Source organism: Stenella coeruleoalba (assembly GCF_951394435.1).
Source record: "Stenella coeruleoalba genome assembly, chromosome: 3".
Taxonomy (NCBI): Eukaryota; Metazoa; Chordata; class Mammalia; order Artiodactyla; family Delphinidae; genus Stenella; species Stenella coeruleoalba.
The window spans coordinates 111,497,776-111,516,388 of record NC_137148.1 but is presented as its reverse complement, the minus strand read 5'-3'; the positions used below and the strand labels follow the sequence as shown (position 1 = coordinate 111,516,388).

Genomic DNA, 18,613 nt, shown 5'->3' with positions numbered 1-18,613 from the left:
GAAAAACACAAACTCAGGTACTGGGTGCTTCTGTGGTATCCTTCGGCACCTCCCTTTGCTGGCTGGGGCTGGGTTATTGCCCTCTGGGACCCAGTATAGGACCTGGTGGGGGTAAACTGAACCCACAGTGGACTGGTGACTGTCTCAAAGTTCTCCCAACCCTGGCAAGCCACGTGGTACGACATCTAATGCCCTGTTGCTCTGATGCCAAAAGGAACCGCCCAACAGTGAAAGCCTGTCATCTTGCACCGGAAATCAACCGTCCAAGAGCCAAGTGCCACTGTGTGCCCCTCCAAAAAGGCACAGGTGAGCTTGAAACCTCTTGCTGTTCCCTGATCCTGGGCTGTAGTTTAAATGTCACCCCTGAGGGATCACCCTGATCACCCTGGCTCAGGGCCGCCAACCACCCGACAGAGCCACTTTCCAGCCCATCACTCTGCCTCATGTCTCAGTACTTATACTCCTGAAAATTAACTGGTGTATGCATGTTGCTTGCTTCTTGTCATCTCTCCTGCCACACCTGTCCTATTCTCTGCAACATTCTCAATGCCTGGCAGGGTGACTGGCACATAGTAGGTGCTCAATAAATAGTGACTGAGTGGATGATTAAATGAATGCATGAATAAAAGGGCCCTTCTGGGCCCCCAGCTGGTTCCTTGCCAATGCTTTTTGAACCCCCATGAACAGGTGATACACACCATGGATATATCCAGAGCTGAAATAACCCAAGCACGTGGACTGAATGGAGCAAGAGGCAGCCCTAGTCTGTAAGGCACAGACAGAGTGCCAAGCCACACCAGCGGGGGGAGAGGTGGCCCTGACCTAGGAACAGGCTTGGCATTGAGAACTCAAGAGCTGGAAGGGATCCCGTGCTCAATTCAGTCAGGGAGATTCAGGAGAGAGAGAGAGAGAGAGAGAGAGAGAGAAAAAAAAAAAGAGTTCAGTCCCAAAAGAGTTGCAAGTTTCATCTGCAGTCATTCAGGCAGCAGGGGGCAGACTGTTTACCTGTGGCCCTTTTGGGCAGAGGACTGATGGAAGCACAGGAAGGGCAGCACCATCTTAATGGTACCAGTCAACACTTAAAGAGCACTGTGTGCCCAGTGCCAGTCTAATGGCTGTTCTTGAATTATTAGTCCCTACACCAACTCTGTGAGGTGGGTGCTACCATTATCCCTATTTTACAGTTGAGAAACCCGGGACTCAGGTTAGTTTAATAACCTACACAAGGTCCTTCATGTTGGAAGTGGCAAAGGAACCCAGATAGACAACACCGGAGCCATTCAGCACCCCTGCACAACCCCAGCCCCTCTTGGCCACCTGCTCATTGCCAATGCCCTCGAGTTAACCCTAAGCCAAATCAAGTGGTTTCCCCAAGGGCTGGAATATGCAAATCAGACAGTGACCTTCGCAAGTTCCAAGTTCTCCAGTGGCTTTCTACTGTCTTCCCACTGCCCTCAGGCTGAGCTGCTGAGTCTACCAGGCCCCATGGCCACAAGGATGCACGGGTAGTCTCCCTCCCAAGCACTTTTCACCCTTGGCACATGAGAGGACCCTGCTGGGACAGTCTTCTCCCTGCCAAAGTGGGGGCAGCCTGTTTCACGCTTAGGGTATGAGTCCAGCCCACATCTGCTCTGGGAAGCCTTCCCTGATGCCAGGCTGAGTTCTGGGCTCCTCTGAACTTCCACAGCCCCTGTACTGGAATCTCCTCGTCTCTTGCTACAGCAGTGCACGCCGGGCCTGACACATGCTAGGTGCTAACTAAGGCTGAACTACTCAAGAGCCTCCCATGGATCTGCTGCCACCTTTCCGGGTAGCTGCCCAAGGCTACAGCTCGGTCCTCTGTACCTTCCAAAGGAACCCCTGTACATTCACACAAAACCTGTCCACAAATACAGCAACCCAAACATCTTTCTGTTTTGAACTGCCAAAGGTTAGGCTTACAAAAAGGCTCGATTATTCTCCTAAAATGCCTCTGAATTATTTATGAAAACGAAATAAGGAATAAAATGGACACTGATGAACTGGAGGCCTTGCCACGGCAAGGAAGTTGGAAGCTGGAAAACAAGCAATTTTCTAAGAATGTGAATGTTTACTATTTTTCCCTTTTGGCAGAAATTGACAAATTGTCTTTAGGGGTCTGCTGCCTAGCAACCAAGTTCTGCTGAGCTGCTTGGGAGATGTTAATTGTAGCTTCTTCAAACAGTATGAAGAACGTTTAAAGGTCTACAACTCTAATCTAGTAACCGATGTGAGTGCCAGAGGTGCCAACGCAGCTCTGAAGGGAGCTGAAGACCCTGCTCAGCCCAGATGCGGGGAAACTGCACGTGGCTTGCCCTCTAGTTCCTTTTCCCAAGACTGAAGACCACAAGCATTGAAAAGTCTATGGAGGCTTTCTGTACCTACTTCCCCAGAAGAACCAAAAACGGGCTATGCCAGAAAGCATGTCATGTGTGGAGTCTGACATGATGTCCAAAAGCAAATAAAGACAATGACAACAGGCAACTTTCACTCTGCTATGCTAAGAGTTTCTGTATATGATCACAAGATTTATGAATGTTATTTGAACATTTCATCCTGGGACCTTAGTTTCTGCTTCCTTTTCTCAAGGGTGAAGTATTATATCGTAGTGTATTTCAGACCAAGAGGCACGAGGGGACGTTCAGTCACTTAAGGAAAAGCTCCAACACCTATCATAATTACAGAATATGATTATTTGTGTCAGTATTTGCTTAATGTCCATCTCCTCTAATAATCAAGCTGAGAGAGGCAGAGACTGCATGTGTCGTGCTTATCATTGTGCCTGTTTGCGGCACAGCGCCTGGCACATAGCAGGTACTCAAGAAATGCTTGTGGAACAAGTGAGTAAGTGAATGCACCCCAGGATTGGTCTGAAGTATGACTAAACTCTGAAACTTCCTGTCCTGTCCTCCTAGCAGGGAGAGTGCAGACAGAGGTCTGGCCCAAAGGATTCTTCCAGGTGGAACTCGGGAACTGGTCTTGGTCACTGTCCCAAAGCCAATGAAAATGGCTTTGGCCTGGACTGCCTCTCCTTGACTCTGTCCACATCAAAAGTCCCAATGCAAAGCTAGGAGTGCCCCCTCTCTCTAATCTCCCAAAGGATGTTTCACAGTCTGTCCTGAAAGAGCCAAGTAAAATTACTACCGGTACCTCATTTGAAATCAGTTTTTTTCTGAGCACCTCATCTCATTAGAAAGAACAGCTAATAGTGAAAAGTGATTGCCCTGTTATAGTATGCCAGGTGCTGTGCTAAATGCTATATATATACAATCTCACCCAATTCATATTACTCCCACTTTACAGATGTGGAGAATAAGACTCAGAGAGGTTAAACCACTTGCCTAAGGTCTGCACTGTCCTTTAACCAATGTAATGCTGCCTGCAAACCAGTCAGCTATTTCTTCTTTTAAAAAAAATCTCTTTCTTGGGCTGGAAACTGATAAAGAGTATCTCAGCCAAGAGCATACTTAGATACTTAAAATTAGGCCTACATTCCAGAGAAGGGCTCTGGAAATAGCCTCCCAGTCCCATTCAAGCTACCACTAGGCTAATTTGGTCAGACATTTACACACACACACACACACACACACACACACACACACACACACTCAACATCTTTCTCTTTCACAAGGATAACAGCACTTCCTGCTCTTAAAGAGAATTTATTACACACATTTCTTTTGCAAGACAAGTCCCAGAGGCCAGGAGGCCTTTCCAGTTGGCGGGAGCAGCAATGTTTCTAACTATACGAGAAGTGGATTCTGCCCCCCACCCCAGAGGAAGGCAGTGGGAGGCTCAGAGAGCAGGCGCTTAGCCCAGAGGAAGGGCTCCCCTCACTGCCTGCCTGCTTCCCAGGGTAGCAGAGGAACTGTTGGCTAGAAACACCGCTCAAAACCACAGGGGCAAGCAAAAAACTTTTTTTTTTCAGAGCCTCCTGTTTTACTTCTCAAGTTTGGGAGCATTTTGCTACAACATAGGCCATCATTGTTTTAATATAAAATATGTTATTTCAAACATTTGGGTAACACCTCTGGCTCCTCCAAGAAGGCACCTTTATTCATCCTGTGGCTTTGCACCCCAGCACAATCTGGTCACCCTTGCCTTCACCCAGGGAGGAAGAGGTCCATTTTCAAAAGCAATGGGTCAAGCAGATATACTGCATTCTCACTCTCCACTCGCTGCCTTTCCTAGGGAAGGCCATCCTTATAGAGGAACTTTCACAGACCCTGGGTCAGGAAGACACTCCACTGGTGGCAGAGGCTGTTCACAGGGTCACCTCCTTCTCCTGGGCCCTGTCCCAGGGGTGAAAGGCTGAGCACTGGTGAAGGGCCCCTGTGGACCTGCAGAGAAGCCCCATTCTCTCATCTAGGGGTATATACAGTTTGTCACCAGGGCCTAAAAAAGAGGCCAGCTCCTGCCCACCCTGCTCTGGGACCATCCAGGCTTCCATCCCAGGGAGGCCAGCTTCACTTCCACTCACGTCTGGGATCTCCCCCACCCTCAGGCTCCACAGGCCTCAGGGCAGGACAGTCACATCTACAGAACAGTAACTGCAGGGCAGCGCTCTATAGATGATGACCCTGAGGCTCAGAGAGAAACTATTACTTGCCCAAGGTCACAGAGCTCCTTAGTGGCAAAGCGGCCACACCTCTCATAACGGACACTTTCCTGTATAGCACCTGCATCCTGCTAACAGTCAGAGGACAAGCTCCCCAGGGATAGGGCCTGCATTTTCTGTGCCCCCTAGCACTAGGCTGGGCCTAGTAGGTGCTCTCAAGTGTCTGCTGAGTTTAATCACTATCACTAGTCCTAGGGTCCTAAGGACCTATGTCCCCGCCCACTGGCTGACTTCTGGGGACTCTGACTTCCTGAAAACACAGCTTTCAGCTTTCTACCTCAAGACAGCCTGCCTAGGGGAAACCCTCGCTTCTCGGACTGCCCCTCCATCTGCCTCTCTGCCCCAGGCCTGAGGAAGATACAGCTTCAAACAGCAGCCTCCAAACCACAGGATGGCCTCCGGGTCTCTTCTCAAACTGCCTTCCCACCTATGCCAGGCAGAGGGCTTGGCAGAAACCTTCGGTCCCCTGGCTGCTTTGGGAGAAGGGGTGAGCTGCAGGATGCTCCCACCCACACTCCCAGCCTTTGTTTAGGTCACGGACCCAAGCTGGAAGGCCTTCCCTTCCTCCCTCAACTTCCAGGGAGGACCAAGCCAGAAACTCCTGTCTTAGCTGATCAGGGGAAAAGGTCTGTGGCAGTAGCCCTTATTTATTTTTTTTTTTAAAATATCTTTATTGGAGTATAATTGCTTTACAATGTTGTATTCGTTTCTGCTGTACAACAACGTGAATCAGCTATACGTACACATATATCCCCATATTCTCTCCCTCTTGAGCCTCCCTCCCACCCTCCCTATCCCACCCCTCTAGGTGGTCACCAAGCACGGAGCTGATCTCCCTGTGCTATGCGGCTGCTTCCCACTAGCCATCCGTTTGACATTTGGTAGTGTATATATGTCACTGCTACTCTCTCACTTCGTCCCAGCTTCCCCTTCCCCCGCTGTGTCAAGTCCGTTCTCTACGTCTGCGTCTTTATTCCTACCCTATGGCAGTAGTTCTTAAGCCTGGCTTCCAGCAGGAGGGCTTTTAAAAAGTACAGGTACCTGGGGCCCTACTCCAGAACATTGAAGTCAGAATTCTTGGGAATGATAAGGGTTGGGGTCTGATATTGGTATTTAACAAAATAATCTCTGGTCTGTGATCTCTATAAGGTCTCACAGATATGACCCACTAAGTGATGTTCATGCGATTTGGTGAGACAGGCCAGGCCAGAAAGCCAAGGCCTCAGCACGGTTTATGCACTAAGATCACCTCCCCAACCAGGCTAATCCCTTCCTCTCCTTCAGGACTAGCCTGGCCGACTTAAGCCCCGAGGGACAGATCTCAGCTTTGTTGGGATCCCGCTGGCAGGCAGAGCAGAGGAAGGCAGCAGCCTGTGTGCTTGGGGTCAGCCCCACCTTTCCCCTCCACTGCCAAACGGGATCCTGGGGCCAACTTCAGACTTAGTGTACTCCCACCAAAAATCCTAACCCAGCCTCCCAGGAATCCCAGGGCCTGTTCTTTCAGCCCCCAGTACTGAGGCCTGCAGTCCCCTTTCACTCAGGATGAGGGAGGCCACCCACTGGTTAAGGGCCAGAAGGGAAGCTGGGCCTCAAGGCTTTGGCCCTGTCCAGGGTCCTGACTCCTGGTCAGATCACTTTGTTCCAGCCTGGGGCACCTCCCTCTGGTGTATAGCGTGCTCCTTGATCCGCACCCTCAGAGTGCACAGGTCATTTCAGGGGCAGCCCTGCCAGTGTCGCCTAAACCCAACCCCAGCTCTTTCCATAGCTGGTGGCTTCTCTATGTGCCAGTGCTGCTGCTATGCCAAATACTCCTAATCCTCGAATCGCCACCCATCAATGTCCACCTTCACAGATGAGCAGACGAAGTAAACCATGGGTCCCGTGGCTCTGCAGCCACCAGGAAGGGACTCCTGCGCCACACACGTCAACTTGCAAGCATTGAGGCTGGGAACTTGGGCCAGACTGGGAGCAGACCGTGTGAGCAGCCTGAAAACGACCCCACCGGCTTCTTACTCTGGGGACTGAGCAGAAGGGACTCCAGATGCCCTTTCACCAGGTGTCCACAGCCCTCGGCCCCCAGCTCCAGCAGATTATAAAGGCCTTTCTCTCCAGCCCATGCACAGAAAGAGAAGGGACAGCCCAGTGAAGAGATTTACTGCAAACGTTATCTGCCGCCAAATCCTCGCTTTCATCTCCGCCTTCTCATGAGCCAAATAATTTGGAAGCTTTCATTGATGGTTTCCTCTCTGCCCCACGATAACTTGGAATTTATGCCGGCTATGGCTCAGCCTCCTCACTTAGGGGACGAGGGAAACCTCGCAGGCTGCTCTCCAGCCTGCTGTGGGAGGAAAAGCCTGTCCTTGGCGACAGTTCAAGGCGGGGAAGACTTCCTCAGCTCCCCTGGAGCCTAAGACTTGAGGGCGGGTGTCTCCAGTCAGGCCTCAGAGCCCCCTGCAGAGGCTCCTGGGTTTGAACCCAGGGCCGTGCATGGCCAGTCCCCAGCAGGGCTGGGGATCAACACCCTTGCAATGGTTTGACTCTATTTTTAGGTGGGGAAAGGTTCAAAGGCCCTGCGCTGGAAAACCCAAGAGGCAGGGGAATTTTCAGCCCCATGCAAATCACCCTTTCCCCTCAGCCTTTGCCTGACACCTGTTTCCCCCCAGCCTGCCTGCCTATCCCCGGTGTAGAAGGCAGCACTGCCCCAGGGATCTCCGCCCTGAGAGGAGGCCCTGCCTCCCACTGGGGCTTGAAGGGGGAGTCAGGGGAAGGGATTAAGCCAGCCCCAGGGCCTCCCCAGAACTTCCCCTCTTTTCTCCAATCTGAATAGCCCCTGAAAGCAGGGGGCAGGTGGGATTCTGAGAGGCAGGTTCCTCAGCTCCCAAACAGGCAGAACAATTCCTGCCTTCCAGGACCAGGAAGGCACAAAAGATGGCTATTGTTTTACTAATCCAACCCTAGTAGTAACTGGGAGCCCCTGCAGCTCTCAAGATGGGGGTGGGGGCAGACGGGTGGAGGGGTGGTCCCAGGGACTCCCAGGGCCCTAGCACACTCTGCATCCTACTTCCCAGTGCACATGAGCACATGCCTTCCTCCCACTGAGCAGGGCTAGACCAGGAGGTGCCAAGAGCCTCAAGAACAGCATCCTCCCATGCCCACCTCACCCCCTGCTTTCATTCCAGTCCTGACTGCATTCCTGGAGATATTTCCTTCCATCTCCACCACTCCCCTATAGGGCCAAGGGAGGATACTAGGTTGGGGGATGGGAATGGGAGGTTTCAGGTCTCAAAGGTGTCCCCACCCCCAGCCCCACAAAAGGAGAGCCCCAGGGTAGGCCAGCTCCCGGAGGAGGCGGGGAGTCCTTTTTCAAATGCAAGGTTTTTCGGAAGACCCCCTCTAGGGACTGGCTAATGATAGCAGCTCCAGGATGGCCCCTGCAGTGAGGGAGGGGAGAGGAGGTTGCCAGGCTCAGAACAAAGATATCCTCCCTCAACCCGGGCCAAGTGCTCTGCCCCAGAACTCTAAGCCTTCCCACCCTTGGCGCGGTTGGCCCCAAGAACCTCACATCTTGGCTGTATAACCTTAGGATCCTCAATTTCCTTATTATAACAGGAGGGTTAAAAAAGTAGTGTCTAGCCCAGTGCCTGGCTACTCTGTGGGCTGCAGACAATCTCTCTGTTAAGGGTCAGATTCAAAAGCAACCCCCTTCTTGGGTACTCAATGCTCTGGCAGCCTCATTTGTGCCAAGGGTCTCTTCTGTGCCCAGTGCCACGCATTAAAGACCTAAGAGGGAGCGATGAGGCTCTAGGATGCAATTTTTCAGGGGCTGCAGAGGCAGGATCGCACGTCCATTTGTCTACCCACCCCCAAAGCTCTTCTCCACAGCTCCAGAGGCCATAAGTACCTCTACCTGTCCCAAGAAACAGCGTCAAAGTAAGGAAGGCTTAAAGGGCAGATGCATGTGAAATGGGCATAATAAGGAGTGGATGACCTAACTGGATGACTCTGAGGACTCCACCCTTCATCCCTACATCAGCAAATCCTGTCACCCTTGGCTCAACCTCCAGAATGTCCCAGGTCCTACTGTTTCTTACTCTACTGCCATCACTCAGCTCTAAGCCACCATCATTTCTCTCCTGGACCACTGCCAAAGAATCCTCCCCACTCCCACCCTTGCCCCTCATATTCCCTTCTCCTCACAGCAGCCAGTGGGACCTTTCATTAAAACAGCAGACTATATAATTACCCTGCTATGATCCTTGAAAGGCTTCTCCTCTCACTCAGATCAATAGGAACATCTTTACAACAACCTACAAGGTTATGAGAACTGGCTCCCCCACCCCTTCCTCCCATCCACTCTACTCAGCCATACTGGTCTTGTTCTGCAATGACTGCACCCTCTGCCAGGAATCCTCTCCACCCCATATACCTGCACTTCCCCCATACATCCCTCCCTCTCCTTTCCACCTCTGTTTCATCTTTCTCCAGGATACCTGTCACTACCCACCTCTGAGGGTTTCTTTTCGTTCTGCCGGGGCCAGCCTGATTTGGTGCTGCTGGGCAGTTTGGAGCATCTTGATGCAGATGTAGCGTGACCTGCAGAGAGAGCACAGCCCATGAGGGGCCCCTGAAAGGCCAGGAACACCACCCACCCATGTCCAAGGAAAGGAGGTCTGTCAGGAAAGCTCTGGCTTGAATGTTCAGGAGGCGGTGACCTCTGTAAGCATGTGGTGGACTGTCCCTGCTCTGGGCCTTTCCAACAATGAATGGAGACATGATGCCTCCTCTACCCATCAACCAGAAGACGCCTGGGAGGTGAAAGGCAGTTTGGACAAGGACTCAGTATGAGCTTCCTGTGTGTGATCCATGACAAATCCCTTGCCCTCTCTGGCCTCTGCTTCCTCCTTGGTGAAGGAGGGCTATAATAAGCCTTCTGTGGCCACTCTCCACCCCCACTGCTGATCAGACACTCTGGGATGATGCCCAGTGGGTATGCAGAGGCGAGACAAGGTAGTGGGAAGATTGCTGCTCTAAAGTAGGCCCACAGACTAACCTGGAGCCCTGGCTCAGCCGCTTACTAGCTCCTCACCCTGGACGAATGACTTAGTCTCTCTGAGCCTCAGCTTGCTTTTCTATAAAATGGGGGCAGAGAATAACTATCTTCAAAGAGTTGTTGTGAGAATTAAATGATATCATGCCTGTAAAGTCTTGGCACGGTCCCTGGCACACAGCGCTGCCTTGATTAAGATTACCTATTACATCACTAGGGTCTAGGGGCCCTCTCTGGACTACACTCAGGTTGGCCCCCACTCCTACGGGTCAAAGGAGCAGCAGCTACGGATGGGTAGTGGTGGGGACTGGTGAAAAGGGAGGATGCCTCAGCCTGGCCCAACTCCAATGCAGAAACAGGGCTCAGCTGCCCAGATGCTCTCCCTTGCGGGCGCCTGGCCCTGAAGGGTTCCTTTGCCTGAAATAAAGTTAGAAGCAGAGGATGCAGTTCTTCTTGGCTCTACTGAAACAGGCCACAGGCAGCGTGACTGCAGCCACAAAGGGCCGGACGCTGTGATCTACTGCTGCAGGGAGGAACAGCGGGCCAGGTCAGACACCAGAGCCAAGCTGAGTAAACAGACCCCAAAGGACACTGAGTGAAACCTGGAGGGAGAGAAGGGGCTGGGACCTGATTTCTCATTCTGGTGCATGCGTCCTCAGGCTCCGGGGGATTAGAGAACTCCGGGAGCTCTAAGGGGCCTTGGAGATCTCCCCAATCCCAGTTGCTCACCACATACGTGAACAAACTAAGGTCTACAGTTGCAGGGCTCCAGGCCCGGCCTCCCTGGCAGCGCAGGCTCTTCCTCAGCCTGGGCTTTCACCAGAGGACACCGCCAAGTGGGATCTTCCTGGCAGAGTGTCTCTCCTACACAGGGCAGAATGGAACTCTTTACTCCGACTGGCTCATGCAGGTCCAGGTTCTTAGGGCATCTAAGAAGAGCTGCCTTCTAGTACCAGAAAAAAGCCCTCACCTGACACAAACCTCCCTTTTTGCCTCCGTATTTCAGAAGGGGCTCCCTAAGCCCCATTTTCTCTGTAACAGTGCCCCCCCATATCCAGGGCTGGCACACCCAGCCCCCACACAAGTCTACCCTGAGGTTCTGTTGCCAAGATCCCATGAAGGTCAGACTCCTTCATTAATTTTTTCCGCAAATATTTACTGATCACCTATTATGTGCCCGATCTAGCTGGATACAGCAGTCAGCAAGACATGACCCCTCTTATCAAGGAGCTTACCTTAATAAGGAAATGATACTTGGTTAGGAAATGATACTTATCAGGTCACTATAATGAAGAGTGACAGGTTTTTTATCTGTTGTGTGGACACTTCTACAGGGCCCTGACTCAACGGCAGGGCCAGAGGGAGAGGGGTGTGTTCCTAGCAGCCAAGAACAGCACAGGCAAAGGCCCAGAGGGGAGTTGATCTGTTCCAACCAGAGCAAAACACATGGGGCTGAGAGCTAGAGGGTAAAGGGGAGTAGAGTAAAGAGGACAGCAAGGCCCTGGAGGCCATAGTGGTGTGGGGATTTTCTTAGGAGCAGAGGGACCTGGCCTGATTTATGCTTTCATCAACATTGAGACCATGGGGCAGTGTCCCCCGATCTGGGCCTGTGGGCCTGATAATTATGCAAACACTTTCCCGGTAGGAGCCCCAGATGGAAGGCCTTACTGTCGGTGGTGTCAGAGTTGTCGCTGCTGATGGAGTACTTTCGCCTCTTCTCTTCCATCTGCAATGAAAGGCAGGCCCCATTATACTCACAGGCGGCTTGGGAAATCCTCAGTCTCTCAGAAAATTGCCCAATAACCTTCCTCCCCACACTCACCCCACTGCAGAGAAAGACTGAGAACAAGGTGGTGCCCTAGCCTTCTCCTCACCAGCCTCGCCCTCTCCCCGCCCACCTACATGGGCCCTGGGGCTGGGAGAGGGGGCGGCATCTCCCACCTCCTGAGCCCAGAGCCTCAGACAACAGAGAGTCTGGTCAAAGACGAGGGAGGGCAAGGGGGGTCAGCAGCCCCAGAATGAACAGAGACCAGGACCTGCCCACTGCCAGCTTCCACTCAAGGAAACTCAGGCCCACCGAAGAATCCACTCTCACCTGCAAGTTACAAGTGGTACCCTGCTGGGTGCTGAGGAGGGAGGGCACAGGAAACAAGACTGACTCTTCCAGGAGGATCAGGTTATCGGAGTTGAGGGACAAGCCAGTCCAGACAGCACTGAGGGCACATACTGAGAGCGGCAGCCAGAGGGGTGTGGAAATGGGGTGGGGGCAGGGAGGCTGCAAGCTGGGTCCCTGAGCCACACCAGGCCCAGGGTGAATGGGCTGGGCTGGGCTGCCCTCCCTCCCCTCAATGTCCTTCTGCAGATAAAAGAAAAAACCAACTTTCTCTCCACTACAGTATTTAACTTCGAGGTAGGAAGGGCAGCTCTTCCATACTGAGCTCTTTCCCCTACCCGTGCTATCTCAGGTCCTAACAACCTGCGGAGCTGTGAGCTATTAGCTTCTTTTACAGAGGAGGCTCAGTGCCTTGTCCTGCTAGTAACTGGCTGAACTGGGATTTGAATCCACGTGGTCTGATCCCTGAGCCCACACTGAGCTGCCTTTGTGCTCTTGTCAGCTCCTGCCTCTTGGAAGTGCTTTCCCACCCACTATTTCCTCTAATCCTGCAGAGTCCTGGGTGGCAGAGCCTGCTCTTGTCCCCTCTTGGAGGGGAGCACACTGAGTGGCTTGTTAACCTGCCCCGGGTCTCACAGCTAGTCAGTGGCCGAGTCCTAACGTGAGAAGAGACCTGAGGCTCAGGGCCCAGAGTGCTTTCCACCGTGTTCCTGTCAGTCTAGACCCTGGGCTGCCTCACTGTCCACAGCAAAGGACAAGGAGCCAGTGTCAGTAGGGAAAAAGCCCCGCTGCCCGTCCCAGCTGCAGGCCAGCCAGGCTCCCCACCCCCACTCGGAATCCCATTTGCCACCTGCTGTCATCCCAAGTCTGCTCATGCCCAAGCCTGGGGGTCACCTTATTTGACTGTGGCCCTGCAGAGACCAGGGAGCATTGGCTCTCTAAGGTGGGGTGTGACTACCCAGAACTCTGAGCTATTCAGAAGTACCCTCCTGCCTCATACTTGACCTTAGCCAGGAGCTCCTCTCCACCCCTGTGTCCCCAGTAGCAGGATCAGGATGACAGGAAGGTTCACTAGCACTGCTTGCTGCCCAGCTCCAAAGGTGCAGGCAAAGTGCTCTCTAGAGAGTGTGGGGGTATGGAGGGATGCCTGGTGGTAGCATGGACGCCAAGGAGGCAGGAACAAGAGCTAAAACTGCTAAGCACCCATCGCTTGGGGAGGGGGTGCGTCCTGGTACACAGGGAGCTCACTGAGGCCTCAGAACAGCCCTTTGGTGCTGGTGGGCCTGATGGCTGCTTCCCTTTTGCAGCTGAGGAAAATGAAGCTCAGAGGTTAAGTGACTTGCCCAAGATCACAGTGCTCGTAAGAGGTCTGACTCAGGAGACCATGTTCTTGACCTTTAGGCTACCCTGCCTCTGTGCAGCAGAGTGCAAGCAGCCCAGTGGCTCAGGTCATACACTGAATGGGGCAATAATGCTCCACCGCCCACAGCTGCCCATCCTTGCTATCCTCCGGGGTCTGAGTGTGATGAGGTGACTTTAACAGAACTCTTGACTCTAGCCTACATCTTGCCAACCCAGCCCTTTCACAGGTAGAGCAGGAGCAGGGGGAGAGGTGCTCTAAGTGCACCCACCTGTTTTCTCCTGCAATCCTCTACATGAATTGCATTGCTCTTCATTTCCAGAAAAGGGGCACTTGCAAGCCAGGCTCTCTCATAGCATATAAAGCAGGAGCACTGGATTCAGGGAGGCCAAGTTCAAATCCTACCTGCACCCCTCACTAGACCAGGGACCTTGGAAAAGACACACCTCCCAAAGGACACAAACTGGATCTGGAATTTTACATAAATCTCCTGAACTTAAAATGTTGGCAACTGATTCAGATTTTTAAAACACTTTGAGAGGGCCAAACTAAACACATCTGTGGGCCAGAATCAGCTGGTGAGTAAATGAGAGCAGTATAAAGCCCTTAGCACGGTGGCTGGCACTCCGTATGAGTGCTGGTTCTTAATTCCACAGCGGACTCGGGCCAGGTGGACAGTCCTCCTAACCAGTGCCCACCTGAAGGCCTCCTCAGCGAGGCAGTGAGCCTGTACAGTAAGCAAGGTCCCCTACAACAGGACCTCTTGACTGCCAATGACCTTCTCGCTGCCTAGGACCAGAGTGCCCCGTCGGCGTGCAGACCTGCACCCACCCTCAGCCAGCCGCCCGTCCAACCTGCCCTCCGTGAAACACCCCAGAGTCCTCCTTAGCAGGGTGTTATTAAGGGAGCAGATTCTGCGGTGGCTTAACTGGAATAATAACTAGGCTTCAGCGGGAAACCACTGCTTTGCTTCCTTCCTTTGAACCAAGTCTGTTCCAAGGGCCTCCCTGCCTCAGGTGAGCCTCTACTGTCAGTGGTTAATGAAGCCCCAGATGAGGCCTGGGCTCCCCCTGCGGCATAGCCTTTTGCCCCATGAAGGCCCTCTCCAACCCAGCAAAGGAGACAGGGAGGACTCTTTTACCAAAGCTGAAACCCAGGGCTATACATGCAGGTGGGGGATGGGAGTGCCAAGACACGGTCTTGGCCTCTGGTTCTCCTTTTCCACTGCCTCCCCCAACCTCTCCCAAAGCAAGGTCTGCTCTGGGAAAATACCTCAGGGTCACAAGGCACTTGCTTTTAGGGGCAGAAAGTGCTCCTGAAATCTTACCTACAGAGAAGACTCTGGGAAAGAAAGTGTCCCCGTTTCCTGCCATTGCCACCAGTGCACTTGCACTCCCACACCATCCCCAGCACGGAGACACACACGGCTCTCCTTCGGGTCCCCTCTTTGAGTTCCCTCAATGAGCAGCAGCCCACAGCCTCCTCCGCCCCACCGCCAACGCTTGCAAGTCCAGTGGGCGCTCCCTCCAGGATACAGTGAGAATCCACCCACATTTCCCCTATCTCTACTGCTACCATACTGGTCCAAGCCAGTCTCATCTCTTGCGGGACTCCTCATTCATCTTCCAACTTCCGCTATGGCTCCCTCATAATCCAAGATCCACACAGCAGCCACAATGATCTTCAAAAAGCATAAATCAGATCATGTCATGCCCTATTTAAAATCTTTCAAAGGTTTCCTGCTGCTCAAAGGGCAAAACTCAAGCTTCTGACCATAAGACCCTACGTGATCTTACCCCTGCCTACCACATACTGACCACCGCCCCCATCCCCACCACTTCCCAACCAAACTGGCCTCCTTTCATTTCCCGAAACAAATCAAACAGTCCATGAGTCAAGACCTGTGCACAGGTGTGCTCTCTGCCTGGAATGGTCTACGCAGCCTAGGCACGTCTGACTTTTCATCCTTCAAGTTTCGGCTTAAACGTCACAGAGGTCTATGCCAGCTGCCTTATCTACAGAAAGCCCACCACCCAATCAGTCAGCTTCTTCAGAGCACCCATCACAATTTGTGTTTGTTGAGCTACTTGTTGAATGTCCTTCTCCTTGGGAATATACGTTCCACGAGAGTAGAAAGCGCAACTGTTTGGATCCCTGCTGGCGCCCCAGCACATAACAGGGACTTGGTACACATGGAGTGCCGAGTGTGTTCTTGTCGCCTCCCTCTAGAAGTGTGGGACCACACAGCCCAGCTGGCCTGCTCGCAGCTTGCGGGAGCAAACACCCCAGCCCAAGATTTCGTCCCGTTTGCATAGCCCGCCTTCCCTGTCTTAACCTCACACATTTTCCAGGAGGCTGTATTTGGTTGGGCTCCTGGCTAACGATCAATGTCAACTCAGTAATAGGGCAGCAATTTGGTGGTAGATGTTTTCTTGGCAACACTAGCCATTGGTCTTAGTGGGGGCCTCGGGTCTGGACTTGAAACGCCAATGCCCAATGCCAGCCCCCTTTTAAAGACCTCTCCACAAATAAACTCAAATAAACACCCTGGGCCTCCATTAACGCCCTTCCAGCTGACCCTGGAAACAGTGGGCCTTTCAGGCCTGCTACTGCAGCAGCTCCCTAGGCAGTTAAAACACCCCAACCTGGCCTCTGGCCTCTCCTCTCTGGGGGCCACCAGGCCTACCCAGCCTGCCACCATACACAGCAGGATTTCGTCTTCCTCCTTAAAAAAAGGGGGGTGGGGAGGCTTTCAAGCAGGCAATTTACCATTCCAGACACAATCTTCCGAAGAGAAACAAAAACTCTCCCTGTCTGAGGCAGACCACTAAGGCGTGTATGTAATAAGATGCTAATACAATTTAATCATATTTCGGCTGGAAAACCTGTCCTCAGAGCCTGCTTGTGTCGGGAAGGCCAGACATTCAGAAAACAAGAGCTGCACACTCTTAAACCATTTTAAACGGGGGTCAGAGCCCCACTCTTTCCTATCTCTGATTAACTTTGATGCCTTCTCAGGGACAGTAACTGCCATGACAAAAATGATTTGGTACACACAGATGCTCAAACTTACTTCTCCAATCACGGGGGAGCCTAACCCTCCTCCAACACCCATCATTGCCCACCTGCAATTCCAAGTGTCCCAGGGGGCACCCAGCTCCCCTAGAACACACTGTCCACACCCACCCTCCAGACCCAGTTCTGGGGACATACCAAGGGGATCCTGGGAGACAGAAAGGGGCTTTGTCTACTTTGTCCTTCAGCACCTTCGCACCCTACCCTCCACCTCAGAGAGGGCAAAGCTCAGTCCACTCGCTCCCATGGATGGCTGCCCATTGGCAACTGCAGGGTCCTTCTGATCCCTTCTTCAGAGAAGGGAGCTGGCTCTCTGGCCTAGCCTAAAGGGGAGAGATCAAAGGTCAGCTGCATTTGGGTCCTATCCAGGTCATTCATAATAACAGTAAGAATGGCTAATACTAATCAAGTGCTTACCACATGCCTGGCTTCGTGCATAGTCTTCTTTGTGCAATATATCGCTTAATCCACACACCCACCATGAGGTAGGTACTGTTATTAACCCCAATTGCAGATGAAGAAACTGAGGCACTGAGCAATTAAAACAGCTGGTGACTGCAAAGCTAGCATTCAAACCTAGACTGTCTGGCTCCAAATAGCGCACCTTGCCCCCCTCCCCCACCCAGGGGGTACAGTGTACAAGGGCACAGACCTACAACTCCCAGGTATGGCTGGGGTATTCCAGATTCCTATAGGTTTTCTGAGAATCTTCCTGGGTTCCTCATCTTTTTTTTTGTTTGTTTTTTGCGGTACGCGGGCCTCTCACTGTTGTGGCCTCTCCCGTTGCAGAGCACAGGCTCCGGACGCGCAGCCTCAGCGGCCATGGCTCACGGGCCTAGCTGCTCCACTGCATGTGGGATCTTCCCGGACCGGGTCACGAACCCGTGTCCCCTGCATCGGCAGGCGGACTCTCAACCACTGCGCCACCAGGGAAGCCCCTGGGTTACTCATCTTTGAGACACATAGTGAGGGTCCTATGTGGAGGACAGGGCAAGCAAGGGGTACCCCCCCCTCCTCATAACTCTGACTTGGCCTCCCCTCGGAGAACCTAAAGGGAAAACTGTGAGGCCCATGAAGAGCCTGCTGGATGAGCTGTTAAGAATTTGGACTGGAAGCCTCTGACTTGGGTCTTGGGTATAAGACAAGTACCTCCCTGTTAACTGGAACACTGATTAACCAGAATACCTTGCCCCCAACCTTGAGGATGTGGAAATCAGTGTCAAAAGCCTAATCTCATGATTCTGGAAGGACTTGGGGGCTGGGGACCAGCAGTCCCACCTCACTTGTCAACGAAAGCTAAGTGGAGATTTCTGACAGCCTCTTGGATCAGTGTTATTGGCTGTTTAGCCAGGCAATTTAGGGAAAGGAAAAGCCTGTTGGATGGGAAATGTTCTGGACACATTTGCTGCATCCCGAGCCCAAACAACTCTATCCTTAAACACTTCAACTCCAAAAGTGCTGGGGAGACCCTTGGCTAAACAATTTCAAAACCAACATTCACTGCAAGTCTTGCTGCCTGGGGCGAGGACTTCCCTCGGTGAGGCATTTGCTGTGGAACCAAATGCTTTTCCACTCTAAACAACAGCCAACAGCACTTGGGACAACTGAGAGGCCTCCAGATCAAACAAACATCCCTTTTTTCCCCTACCATGCAAACTTTCTCAATAAATTATTCGCCCACTTCGGATCAAAGACTGTTTTTGCAGCCTGTGACCTAAAAAGCAAATAGCATCTCTTAAACATAAAAGCCCTCCTCCCTGCCTGGGTCGGCTTTATTACTCATTCCTTCCTCTTACAGTTACTCTGTTGTTATTTTCCTTCCCTTCTTGTTAGATCACTTTGCGAGTCCCAACCCGCCTGAGGAAGATGGGATGGGAGGGATGGTGCCTTCACTTGGGGCCCTAAGGTGGGAGAAGAAGTCAGGGTAGGGGACAAGCCAGCACCCTGGGAACCCAGGAGACAGGGCCAGGCCTGGTTGGCAGCTCCCTGCCCAGCTCTTCTGCCAAATGTCCTACTGGGAATTTTACCAGTGAAGGGAGGGAGTTAATGCCACCCTGGCAGGAGGGGCCAGGCAGCCCTACCACCACCCAGACCCAGCACTCAGTTTGCAAACATACGTTAAAGGGCCATCCTCACAGCTTGTCTGGACTCAAAGCTCAGGGCTCCTCCCCCTTGCAACAAAGGCAAGGTGGCAGGTCAGTCGTGCCCACTCAGCTCCTCAGCTCGGAGTGCAAACATGACGCCTCCTGATGACACCCTACAAACTCAGACCCTATATGAAACTTTGTGTCTTGGAATCCCGCAGTAGATGGGGGCGGCGGGGGTGGGGGTGGGGTAAAGGAGTGGGAGAGAATGTTAAGCGCGGGGCAAGGTTTGGGAGTC

At 52.6% G+C, this 18,613-nt stretch overlaps 1 protein-coding gene across 17 annotated transcripts in view; it reads right to left on the bottom strand.

Moving 5' to 3' along the window:
• JADE2 (jade family PHD finger 2) overlaps positions 1–18,613 on the bottom strand; it is a 139,984-nt gene that overhangs the window by 29,432 nt on the left and 91,939 nt on the right. For 12 of the 17 annotated variants that reach the window (XM_079916038.1, XM_079916033.1, XM_079916043.1 and 9 more), the window contains 3 exons: positions 16,370–16,554; positions 11,352–11,409; positions 9,141–9,229 (listed from right to left, as the gene is read on the bottom strand). The exons of 1 other annotated variant lie outside the window; for it this stretch is intronic. In XM_079916038.1, the coding sequence (XP_079772164.1) occupies positions 9,141–9,229; positions 11,352–11,409 (147 nt within the window). In that variant the 5' untranslated portion in view covers positions 16,370–16,554. Of the gene's footprint in view, positions 1–9,140; positions 9,230–11,351; positions 11,410–16,369; positions 16,555–16,648; positions 18,412–18,613 lie in introns of those variants that run through there. 4 more of the 17 variants (XM_079916035.1, XM_079916034.1, XM_079916036.1 and 1 more) reach the window with 2 other exon arrangements.